At 50.9% G+C, this 12354-nt stretch overlaps 1 protein-coding gene across 1 annotated transcript in view; it reads left to right on the plus strand.

Moving 5' to 3' along the window:
• Positions 1–7885: 7885 nt before the first annotated feature.
• HID1 (HID1 domain containing) overlaps positions 7886–12354 on the plus strand; it is a gene marked incomplete at its 5' end in the record, with an annotated part of 22623 nt that continues 18154 nt past the window's right edge. Inside the window, 2 exon segments of the mRNA XM_010159226.1 lie at positions 7886–8035; positions 10375–10545. Coding sequence (XP_010157528.1) covers positions 7886–8035; positions 10375–10545 — 321 coding nt within the window.

The following is a 12354-nucleotide window of genomic DNA, read 5'->3' on the forward strand; positions in this document are numbered from 1 at the left end:
AGGCTGAGGCCTTGCCCGCAGGCTGAGGATCCGGTGAAGCTGATCCCATCGCCGGTCTCCGGAGGCGGGTGTGGAGCGGGAGCAGCGGGAAGGCGGTGAGGCCGCGCTCTGCCTCCGGGCACCGACCTGTTCCCGGGCAGCTCTCGGGTCTGGCATGGCCGTGCCTGTATCCCCTGACATTGCGCTCTGCCGACAGCATCCTGCCTTACCAGGCCCAGAGACTGCTGTCGTCAGGGATGCCCACAGCTCCGGATGCCTTCAGCTGCGGGTTTACATCCCCACAAGGTTTGGCAGTACCCACTCCTCTCTCTAATTTTTTTTTTTTCTCCCCCCAAATAATTGGTGGTGGATCTTGCCCTGTTTTTGGGCAACAGCAGACTGTCGGCCAACCACGCTGTTGCAGCAGAAGCAGCTTCCATCTGTGACCAGGGAAATAATGCTTTATTTCTGCAGGCTGGAGAGGAGAAGGAATTAAAAGAAGTCAGGACTTTGTACAGTGAGGGTGGTTGCCTGGAGGTCTGACAGATGTTGCTTATGGCCTGGAGCTAGTTTGGTTTGTGTCTTGAGTTGGGAGCCCAGCAGCACGCTGGCAGAAAATTAGTAGCCTGTCTTTCTGTTTAAGGAGCAGAGGGATTTTGCTCTATTGAGAAATTGCATCTCTGGTTCTTCCGAGCTGCAATGGAGAACTGCTGTTCTGAGACGCCTTTGGTGGCGAGGGAGTAACAGCTGCTAACAACGCTTGGGGATGACGGCAGAAAGATACTTAGCGATGGGGAGTGAATTCAGAAGAAAAGGGGTAAAGGGTAATAGAAAATCTGTGAAAACTCAAGAGGCAAAGACTAGGAATGGGAAATGAATCCTAGAAAGTAAGGCTGGAAGAGCCTTTGAGACACAGTGTTTATACTTGCAGTATCAGTTCTGTCTGCACTGCTCAGGAGTGGCTTTTGTGAACGTGCTCTTAAAAACCTCCGATGGCGGATGTTCCACAACATCCCTAGGCAAACCCAGGAGTTTGAAGGGATTCTTCCAAAGTCTCTTCTGGATGCCAGATAGTTGCGAGTGTCTTCAGCTTTAGACTGTCCTTCCTCTGCTGGAAAACAGGCTTATAAAGTGAGATTGGGGCAAAAATAAAATTAATCCTAGTTTCTCAGTGCCTGTGTTAGCTACAGGGATCTTCTCAGTCTGCTGTTCACAAAGAAAAACCTGTGTGAGGCAATCCTTCATACCGCCAGCCAGGAAGAGAGGGCTCCCCTCCCCCGGTTTATCGATGTGTGTAATGAAAGAGGGTTCACTGGGGCCCTGAATAAAGGAAGAAGAAAAAGCTTCATTCTTGGCTGGATTCATTTCACGTCTTTGTGGTCTAGGTGAGACTAACTGCCATATGGAAAAAGGGTGGGGTGTTGGCGCTCCCATATTTACATACTGTAGACGGACACTGGTGTTTGCTTGTGCAGGAGGCGTGACTGGACTCTGCTGGAGCTTTCTGAGCTTCTACCAGCAGCAACCTGCATGTAGCCTCCTAGTCCATGAAATCCTGGGTTCAAATCCAGGCTGCAGTAATGGACGGAGTGAAATCCCTGCTTCAAAGCTATTTGCTCAAAATACGCTTTGCCTTCTCAGCAGCATGTCTCCTTTTTTGCAGCCTTCTCTTCTGAAATTAGGTTGCTGGACAAGCAGATTTTCATCAGATCATTGGGAACGTGGAAGTGCGTGCTGTTTCCTAAGGCTCTGATGGAAGGAAGTGGTTGAGCAGAAAGCACTGTTCACTCACCGGTGAAGGTTCAGAGTTGGCGCTGAAGTTAGGTTTTTCTTTAAAAAAAGTTCGTATAATGTCCAGCCAGGCATTCACTAATTAAAAAATATGAGCATTGCCATGTGAATATTTAAAAAAAATAGATAAATCTGTGAGGAACATAACACTTGAATGCTTATAGCACACCTGGAGCCCAGAACTTGAAAGTCAAACCAAGTCTGGACACAAATAAAATTGGCTTCTATATTTTTAGTTGCCAACAAGAAACTCTGAAGACATAAGAGTATTGAAAAAGCCGAATAACCTCAGAATGATTTCAGTGATTAAAAAAGGTCAGTAGTACCAGAGGAAGGAATTAGCTTAGATGTATATTTATGGAGAGATGGGCTTTAGGATTTTTGTATGACACATACATATTACACTGCACACCTTTAGACTGAAAAGGGCCGGCGCTGTTAACAATAAACCAGGTGTGCTTTATCAGAGGGAACGTGTGAGCCCTCCCAAGCTGTTTGCTTACCAGGTGAAGGCTGTGGTATGACAGCTAGTCCCTGGCAGAGCCAGTGAACTGACGCTGGGACCCTTAGCTGCTGGGGAAACACGCTTTCTTCCTCAGCCAGTTGGTGATTAAACGGTTTCTGTAAGGAACCGACTGGAAGATAAGAAATTCTGATCTTGTGAACTGGCTCGTTATGTTTTAATGCTAGCTACGCCTCTGCTTATTAGGGAGCCAGGAAGGATCAGACACTAGGGACAAACTCCAGTCGTTCCTTATTCTCTGATGTGCAAATGCAGCAGCACAACAGGCTGTTAATTTGAGCCTGATAAAAGTACACGTTATGCTTCGAGAGAGGTCGGTTTCTGGTAGCTTATTTCTGTCTTCAAGCTTGATTCAAGTATCTCAGTCTCTCAGTTAATCAAAAGCAAAACTTTCCTTAAAAGCAAAGCTGTAACTGCCACTTCACAGCTGACTTTTGTCCTAGGCCTTCCTTGCCAGGCTTCCACAAATCCCATTTTCCAGTTTCCTTTGCAACGTGGTCTCTGCTGTGGGAGCAGAGGACTGGTGACAGACTTGTGGAGTCTCCTTGATTCTGTGCTGCTGACTGCAAAGATCCTACAGGAAAATTTACTGCTGCTCTGAAATCTGCGTGGAGCTGCTGCCCTCGGCAGCAGGGATGAAGTCTTGCTCCTTATTAATGAATGAATCTGTCCTCAGGCTTCCTTCAGCCACAGTGGCTCGCAGACAGGTGGTACAAAGCAGGAATTGCCTCAGACTCATCGGCTGGCCCTGCAGGTTGCCTCATCTCCTAGAGGAATTGTTGGGAATGAGCATTCGATGCGAAGGTGTCAGTGCAGAGAGCTTTTGGCTGGGAGGAGGGTGCAAACACTCACCCCCTGCGAGTTTGGGAGGGTCTGTATCTGAAAGAAGCAGCGAAGGTGGTACGAGTGTCGGGCTGTGGACAGTAATGAGCGGGGGAGACTGTGCCTTGGGACCTTTTCCTGTTTATAGGCCATGGTCAGCTCCACGCTGTTTTCCTGTTTCCTGTGACGTATCCTGTTTGCCTGGGGATTGTTCAGGGCCACGATTCTCTGTTCGGTAACTGGCAAGATGCTTGCCGACTGACCGTCTCCCTTTTCTGACTCCCACAGCGTGTGTGTGGTGTGCTTTGGAGAACCTGAAACCCAGCATTTATAACAAGGACTAGAGGTGTCCAGGAAGACTCGTTCCACCTTGCGTGGCCAGCACGCAGGTGGGAGGTCGTTACACCTTGCCTGGGTGAACCGAAGGCAGAACATCTTCCTCCTTGCCCACTCCGAGATGTCACATCAGCTCAGCTCTGCCCACTGCGTTCTCAGCAACCCCCCCTGCGCCCCAGCCACCTCCACCCTTTGGTGTGGGGAGCGTGGGGTGGGCAGCAGCATCTCTCTCAGCCAGTTAGCTCTGTAAGTCAGCAGCCTCTGCGGTGGGGTGCATGGGGGGTCATCAGGAACTTCCTTTGCTCTCCAGATGTGCCAGTTGTGTTCCCAGGGTAGCGCTGAGCTACCCATCCCCTGATCCTTGCGGCACGGATGAAGCTCTTGTTCTCCACTGGTGCAGCGCTGGCGGTCTGCTCTGTGTTGGAGGTACATCAGGCTTTTTTTCCCTGTGTGCTGCAGCTCCCTCACCAAGAGAGGGCACATCTGTAGGATCCGAAGGGGCCCCAGCTGCTGTGGTTAAAGCAGTGTGGAGGCCAGTGCAGTGCTGTGGGATTTGTCACTGCAGCGTGTGCAGTACCCGCACTTGTAACTAAATCTCGACATTTCCAGATGAAGATACCCGTGGCTGGTGAGCAAGGTTGTTGTATTTCCCCTCTCTGTGAGCTAGATGCGGGCTGTTGGGTGAGCTCAGCCTGAGGAAATGGATATTTAGATCCCTGGAGATGCTGCGTGCAGAATACAATCAGCTTAAAATCGTCCAGTAATATTCTATCAACGGGATGAATATTATGTGGATTGAGTAGCTTCATGATGCCAGACTGTTAATTAAAACAAGGGGAGCTGTGGGGATGCGAGTGACTCAGGACTGAACCCGCGTCCCGGGATTGTGCACGGGCTACCATCTGTTGGACGAGGAGCTGACTTGCTGCAGCTATTAAAAATGAAAGAAGCAGTGCTTTAGTGCCAAGATGGCAGCCGTGACGTTAACGTTGCAGCTTGGGTAATTGCTGCTCTGCTTCTCTACCTCCATGTAATGTCAGCCGGAGACCGTGTTCTTCAATCCCTCTAAGCTGCTGGGTTGCCATCTGTACAGTCGCGGCGATGTTCAGCCTCCGAGGAGGCCTCGGGCTAGTGGGAGGTAAAGGGATCTGTGTCTACTGGAGGGAAATGGTTTTCTCTTTCCCCTGTAGATGAGAGTGAAGCCATTATTTATGCATGATCTCCAATTAGCAGCAATTGCTGCTCCCTGTTGGTGGTGGGAGCGGCTGTGGCAGGCAGCCAGCAGGTACATGTGGCAGTTATACGTGCGGTTGCGGTACTGGTTTGAAAGGGGGTGTAGGAAGTGGGGGATGTTTCGTGCATTACATAGATCAGATTCCCAAATACTTGGCTGTCTTTGAGGAGCGTAATTAGACATGAGATTTGCAAAATGCCTTTGCTTCCGTTTAAGCGTCTCCTGCCCAGGTTACACAGAGCATGCTCCTTCACACACTCGGGCAGCCAAGAGTCAGGCTGTAAACACTTGGCCGTTCCTACAGATCCGCTCCAAGGAGCTGGGATCTTGAAGCATTTGGAAAAAATTGCTTTTCCCTTGGGAAGAGGTTTGGTGGGAACCTGCTTTGGTGGCTAGGGGATACGACGAAGAGGATGGCAGCCCTGGAGCGGAGTTTAAGCAGATACCTAAACCTTTTGGGGGGGTTTCTTGTGTTTTTACAGGCTGGAGAGTCACTTGGGCTGACTCATTGCATGGCTGGGAGGACCAGGACAAGCAATGCAGCCTCCACGGCACTGGAGCGTTAAGGCAGTAACCTGTTATACCAGTTTGGGGGTGGCCTGCCTGCCCCTCTCACTTTTTGGCCTTTGGGTGGTGGTGACACATCACCTGCCTTGCAGACTGTGGCTGATAATCCAAGGGGCGATAGCAAAGGGGGAAACACAGCGCTTCTTGGTGTTAGAGCTGTGAATGAGCTCTTCTCCCTGGAGTCACATCTTTGCCGCATTTAGAAACAGCGTGGAGCTGGGCAAGTTTTCTGCCTACTACAGCAGAGCTGGGAGTGGGCAGGAATTAAGTGAAACACACGTTCATATTTTTGCCCCTTTCCCATCTGACGTGGTAGACCCGCTCACGGTGCGGATTATCGCAGTCAGCAGAGCTGCTCTGGGCTTCAGAGCCGCTGCACAGTGCAGGCAGGAGGCTCCCGCTCGCCCCGAGCCAAGCGAACGGCTCTTCTGACCTCCCGAAAGTGCCATGATGCCTCAGCACGGCCGGGGAAACTCCTCTGGAAAAGCTTCCTTCCTCCTCTTCTGACTGAAATTGTGGATCCACCTCTTTCACGTTACTCGGCATATGTACACATGTATTTATTCCCAGAGGAGGCCACGAAGATGCTCAGAGGGCTGGAGCACCTCTCCTATGACGAAAGGCTGCAAGAATTGGGCTTGTTCAGGCTGGAGAAGAGGAGGCTCCGAGGAGACCTCATTGCAGCTTTCCAGTATCGGAAGGGGCTACAAGGGTACTGGGAGAGGACTTTTTACAAGGATCTGTAGTGACAGGACAAGGGGTAACGGGTACAAATTGAAAACAGGGAGGTTTAGATTAGATATCAGGAAGAAATTCTTCACAGAGAGGGTGGTGAGGCACTGGGACAGGTTGCCCAGAGAAGCTGTGGATGCCCCATCCCTGGAAGTGTCCAAGGCCAGGCTGGATGAGGCTTGGAGCAACCTGGTCTAGTGGAAGGTGTCCCTGCCCATGGCAGGGGGGTTGGAACTAGATGATCTTTAAGGTCCCTTCCAACCCAAACCATTCTGTGATTCTATGATTTAGGTTGGCTGAAAAGTGGAGTCTTTCCTGGTTGTTCAGAGAGTTGGATGCCTGAGATGTCACGTAATGGAGATGCCTTCCTGTTCAGCAAACAGTGCTGGAATTTTCACCTTCTGGGGAGCGGCAGGCCATCGTCATGCTTCCGCAGGGTTGGAGGCACCAGTGGCTCTGTGTGTCTGAGCCTCTGCTTCACCTTGAGTGGCCAGCTCTGCTCCCTGGCTCTGCAAAGCAAGCTCCAGTCTGCTTTGCTCAGCCACATATAGAATCATAGAACGGTTTGGGTTGGAAGGGACCTTAAAGACCATCCAGTTCCAACCCCCCTGCCATGGGCAGGGACACTTTCCACTAGACCAGGTTGCTCCAAGCCTCATCCAGCCTGGCCTTGGACACTTCCAGGGATGGGGCATCCACAGCTTCTCTGGGCAACCTGTCCCAGTGCCTCCCCACCCTCTCTGGGAAGAACTTCTTCCTGATATCCAATCTAAACCTCCCCACTTTCAGTTTAAACCCGTTACCCCTTGTCCTGTCACTACAGGCCCTTGTAAAAAGTCCCCCCCAGCTTCCTTGTAGCCCCCCCAGGCACTGGAAGGCGCTATAAGGTCTCCCCAGAGCCTTCTCTTCTCCAGGCTGAACAAGCCCATCTCTGTCATCATTGCTGTTTTGATTTCTAAGGCAATGCCATGCTGTCAGGAAGAAGCTGGGGGAAATAATATTGGGACCCTGCAGCCAGCTGTACAGAGCTCTTTTTCCAGCTGCAGCCTGGCAAACAGACTATCCTTATGGCCAGCATCCCTACCACTGGGCTTTCAGGGTGGGCTCCAGGAGAATCCTTGTTCTCTCACTGTGAAAAGGGGACAACAGTGCTGGTAAAAGAGGGGGTTGTCTGCACCTGCAGAGCCAGAGAAGGTAATTAGGAGTGTTCCCAGCTATGGGGAGTGGGCTTCTCAGGCGATGGGTCTGTAATGGATTGCTTTTTTTGGTATCTCAGTCTCCTCCTTCCATCTTCCTCTTTGAATTGCACACTTAGTGCTTTTTAAGAACAAAGCCTTGGCAGCAACTAGCTGTGCTGAGTCCAGTTCCTCATAAATATTTGATTCAGGAAGATCAATTCCGTTGCGTCCGTAAGTGCTTTGGGATGGGTCTGTCAGTTCTGTGGGTCTGTTTGTGCCCTAATGTGAGATGTTCGTGATTACTTCCTCGAGTCTTTGGTTACAAAAGAAGTAATTCCAGCGCATGCTCAGGGCATCCTTGGCTTGCTCTGAAGGTGACAGAGTGTATGACAGCAGACTGGCCCACGCGGGTTGGCAATGATCTTGGAATATGTGCCCTAGGCTGCGCAAAAGCCAGAGACCTGGCGTATGCTGTGACTCCGTGAAAGACTTGGAGCGTCCCAAGTGTCTTGCTGCTCATGCCTTGCTGAGGGAATGCTCTGTTTGGGACATCAAATGGGCCAAAGACCTGGTAGCAAAGAGGTTGAGGTACAAAACCAGGACCAATATGTTTCATTGAACCTCTTCTGTGCCTGGTCCCATCCCCAAGCCGGGCATAATCATTGATGTTGGGATGTCTTAGAATGTAGTTCTGCATTTGTAACCATGTTTGTCTCTTCACAGCCCGTGGAGGCAACGGATGATGCCTTTTGGGACCAGTTCTGGGCAGACACAGCCACTTCAGTGCAGGATGTCTTTGCCCTTGTACCAGCTGCGGAGATCCGAGCAGTGAGAGAAGAATCGCCTTCAAACCTGGCGACTTTGTGTTATAAGGTAAGGTTGGTGCTGTCTTATTCCTTCGTGCCATGCTAGTAGGGGGGTGTCTCTGGATCAACAGTCCTGTGGCTCCCAAGAGGGGACAGGTATCATATTATTCCCCTGTACCACATGATGTGCTTGCTTGTCCCTGTCTCCTGATGGTAACGCTCAGCGCTTCCTCTCTCGGTTTAGCACAGGCCACAGCTGGCATTTGCTCGCTTTGGAGCCTTTCTCCTTTTGTCCCCTTCCTGTATTTCACTCTGCCCTCTTGGGTCTGGCCTGTGGTGTGAACTGCTTCTGGCTCAGGGGACATTGTACCAAGGCTACGTATGTGTGGGGTGGCTGGTACATCCGATTCCTTGTCTGCACCTAATTGCTCCTCAGTCTGGCTTCAAGCCGGTAGATCCCAGGGCGATGTGGTGATTGTCACTGTACAAGTGCCTGGGTGAAGCTGGGGGGAGATCTTACGGCTTTTCTTCCTTCTGCTGTGACATCAGAACATCCCTGGTGCCGCTTCTGGTGTTGCCACGTCCCTGTGTGGAGCGCAAGGGACACTGACTCACGTTTCCTACCCTGCCAGGTTTGGCAAATTGTCAAGCTGGTGAGCAACCGCCTGAGACTTGCTCTGCCTGGGAAAGTGCAGGTGTTAATAACGCTCCTGATCTGAGCCGTGCAAAGAGTAGCCTTGAATTTGTGGCATTGGAAACATTTGGAATGGCATTCTGCCAATTTTAAATGGTTGTTGTCATCCTGTTCTTCTTTCCTGCTCTACAAAAAGTGAATGAGACCTACTGACTCATAGTGATGGGAATCGTGCCTCAGACAGATGCCTGTAGTGGATACTTGAGAAAGAATACAAAAATGAGAAAAAATGCAATGGTTCTTCCCTAAAGCTGTCTCCTGGCTTCCTGGCAATCAGCATGTGGGCATCGAGAAGGGCCGGGGAGACCTGTACTGACCACGTAACTTCTTTGTGTCCTCTTTTCCCCCAAACTAAGACTAAAATATAGGCTGTTCTCCCTACTGGAAACAGATATATTGGGAGACCTGGTCGCTGCAGGGCTGTTTTTCCAGGGGCCCTAGATCTTGGCATATCAGTGTCAGAGGAGCCCGCAGACTCCTGCCATGCTTTTTCCAGGCTGAGGGCCCCGACCCGTGCCAGGTACGGTGTGCCCCTGGACTTAGCAACGCTGCGTGTTTGTGGAGAGCACAACAGCATGGCTGAAACATCATTTGCAGTCACGGCTGGAGGCTCAGACTGTACAGAGTCATAAATGTGCCTGAAAATATGGTTAAGATCAGTCACGGAGCAGTGTGTGCACAGAGTGAGACTACACAAACAGCGTTTAAATACCCATTAAGGCAGTGACGCAGGCTAGCAGAGTGAGTGACCCAGACAGTCTGCCATGAAAATAAGCAGAGGCACATGACCTCATGAATTAAAAAGCAGCAAGGTGAATCCTCCGTGAATGTTTTGGCTTTCATTCCTCCTTTTTCCCCTTGGAATCGGGGAGTAATAGCAAGTGGGTGTAGCTGCTGGGGGAAGGAGCTGCCCTTTTCTGCCTGTGGGTAAAACCTGCCGCTGCCTCCTGGGGCTGTGGTTGCTGCCTGGCAAAACCCACCTCTTATTCTGAAAAACCCAAGGTGACTGTCCCCACTGGCAGGTTGAGCAGTGATCGGATGGACTGCGGAGACTCAGCCCAGAAGGTTTTTCCAGAGCAGCAGCGCTGTTCACAGGGTCAGTGGGGAAACCTGGGCTACCACCTTGCTCTGCAGCAGGACCTTGACGGACTGCTGGAAGCCATATCTGTACATTTAGTAGTCCCCGGCAGCAGCTTAGCTCCCACTTCCTGAGTCAGGAGAGGTCCCTGCTGTAATCACCCCAGCACACACAGATGTGTCAGACTGCGTGTGTCTCTGTGCCAGCACCTCACACCACGCAGCGCAGTGCTGCTGCCTTCCTTCTGCTTGCGTCTCGTGTGCGTGCTGCGGCTGATTAATCTGACCTGCTCTTTGCCACGCGTGGTGTCACGGAGCAGTGCTGGAAGGAGCCTTCTGGTGCTGGGGCTGGCTGTCTCACATGACGCGACACGTGTGCTGCATGGATTAGCCCTGGCATGTGAGGTCACTTGCAGTGGGACAGCAGAAATTCAGGAAAGCTGTTGAAGATCATTAATCTGGTTTCTGCAGTGTTTCAAACAGCAACAGCACCAGTACCGCTGGACTCAGAGAATATGGGCTCCAAGAACTGCTTAGAACTCTTTATGAAAGTGTCACCAGCGGGACAGACTTGCCCAACTCTTGCTGACTTGTGTCCAGGCTAATGCTACCTGCCTTGGTTTTCTTTCCTTCAGGCTGTGGAGAAACTGGTGCAGGGAGCAGAGAGCGGCTGCCACACAGAGAAGGAGAGGCAAATCGTCTTGAACTGCTGCCGGCTCCTCACCCGTATCCTGCCTTACATCTTTGAGGACCCAGACTGGAGAGGTTTCTTCTGGTCAACTGTCCCTGGGGCTGGCCGAGCAGGGGTTTGTCTCTTGGCACTTACTCTTCTTTCTGCAGCAAGGAGACCTGATATATTGTCAGAGACAACTTTATTCCAGTTATTTCTGTTTGGTCAGGAATTAGGTGGAACCTTCTAAGTTCTTTTCCTTACTGTGATTATTGCTAGGCTTCCCCTCACCTTCAGCTGCTTTGTTTAGCACAGAATAATGCTAATGTTGCACAGAATGCATCACCTGAATATTCCACTTGGGAGAGTAGCTGCAGGAGAGCACTGGTACGTGAGGGAAGGCTTCTCCTGTGTAACTGAAGATGGGAATTGAAATGGACACGAGTGTAATACCGTGTGACTTTCTTAAGCTGCAATTATCTTATTCTATTAACTAAAGTTGATTTAAGATTCAAGTCCAGCTGAAACAGGGCGTCATTTCCACGGATGATAAAATGCCATGTTAAAAGCAACTAGTGCCAGAGAAGCTCTCAGCAGCGTGACTCAGTACCCTGCTTATGAGCTGAGTGCTACGATTTTAACCGGGGGCTTGGCATCCGATAGTGGGAGCCCACAGCTGAGCAAGTGGGTAAAGGATTAGGTGCTGTTTCTGGCTCTGTCAGTATAACCTCAGGGGAGTCTCTGCACCTCCCTACATTCCTCTGGGGAGCAGGCACAGTAGTGTTCGTCTGTCTCTCAGAGGAACAGGGTGGAAGTGCTTTAGGATCTCCTGCAAATAGGAGAAACAGCATTGAAAACATGATTGATTTAGGCCAAGAATTCTCCTGCTTGCTCCCTCAGCAGCTGCATAGCGAGCACTCTCCTACGAGTTTCTGAATCTGCAGGTCAGCGTAGCTGAAGCGTGTGCTTTCCCCTGAGTGTGAAGTGTACTGCAGTGTTTTGGGGGAAGGTTATAAAGGATTGGCAGCGGTTGGTACAACACAAACCTTGCACCTTGCGTTGTCTCTGCCTGTCACTTCTGATCTGTTTTGTCCGAGGCCAATTCACGGGGAAGTTCTGGGTGGAGGAGAGGGAAGTCTTCCCTAGCCCTGCTGTGTTATGTGATGTGCGTGACTGGGAAGGTGGTGGTTGTCCGCCGTTTCATCCCTGCAGGGGACAGGGAGTGCTGGAGAGGCTTAACAACGGAGGAGCTTGTTTTGGGAAGGAACACGTCGGGTGCCTGGTGCTCCAGTCCAGCCAGGCTGCTGTTAACGACTGTTTTTCCACCTTGTTCAGTACTTAGAGGAGGGAGTTTCTCAGACATAGAGTGGTGGTGTCAGCCCAAGGCGATCCAGCCCAGTGCACGTGTGCTGGGTTTGGGGGTCCTCCCGCTTCTTGTGTGTCAGTGAAGCTGTTGGGGTTCAGCATGCTCCATCGTTTAACCACGTGCAGAAGCAGTTGTAAGGCTGGCTGAGCTGCCTGGCAGCAGATAACAAATAAAGCCCTGGGACATTAGGGAAGCTGGGGTCATGCTTTGCTGTCTGAAGTCTCCTTTCTCCCTGGAGCTGAAGGGGAAGATGATGGTGTGCCTGGACCATTAGTAAAAATCTCTGCGGATATCCTTCACCTGCTTCACGTTGCAGAGCTCCTGGGGGCTGGGTGCAGATCTATTGGTTTGTTGTGTGTCAGCCACTTCGGATGTGGTGGTGCTCAGAGCCCACAGGGACTTTTTCTGGTAACTGAGGTGATTTTAGTGAAGATCATTCTTGGAAAATAAATCCCCTTGGACACTAATGCTTTTTATTTCACCTCTGACTGCAAGCCCAAGTAAAAGCATCTTTGCTGTGCTGGCACCATCCATCTTTTCTGGGCCTCTCCTTACATCCGGGACCTGTTTGACAGTAGT

Source organism: Eurypyga helias, unplaced genomic scaffold (assembly GCF_000690775.1).
Source record: "Eurypyga helias isolate BGI_N326 unplaced genomic scaffold, ASM69077v1 scaffold9579, whole genome shotgun sequence".
NCBI lineage: Eukaryota > Metazoa > Chordata > Aves > Eurypygiformes > Eurypygidae > Eurypyga > Eurypyga helias.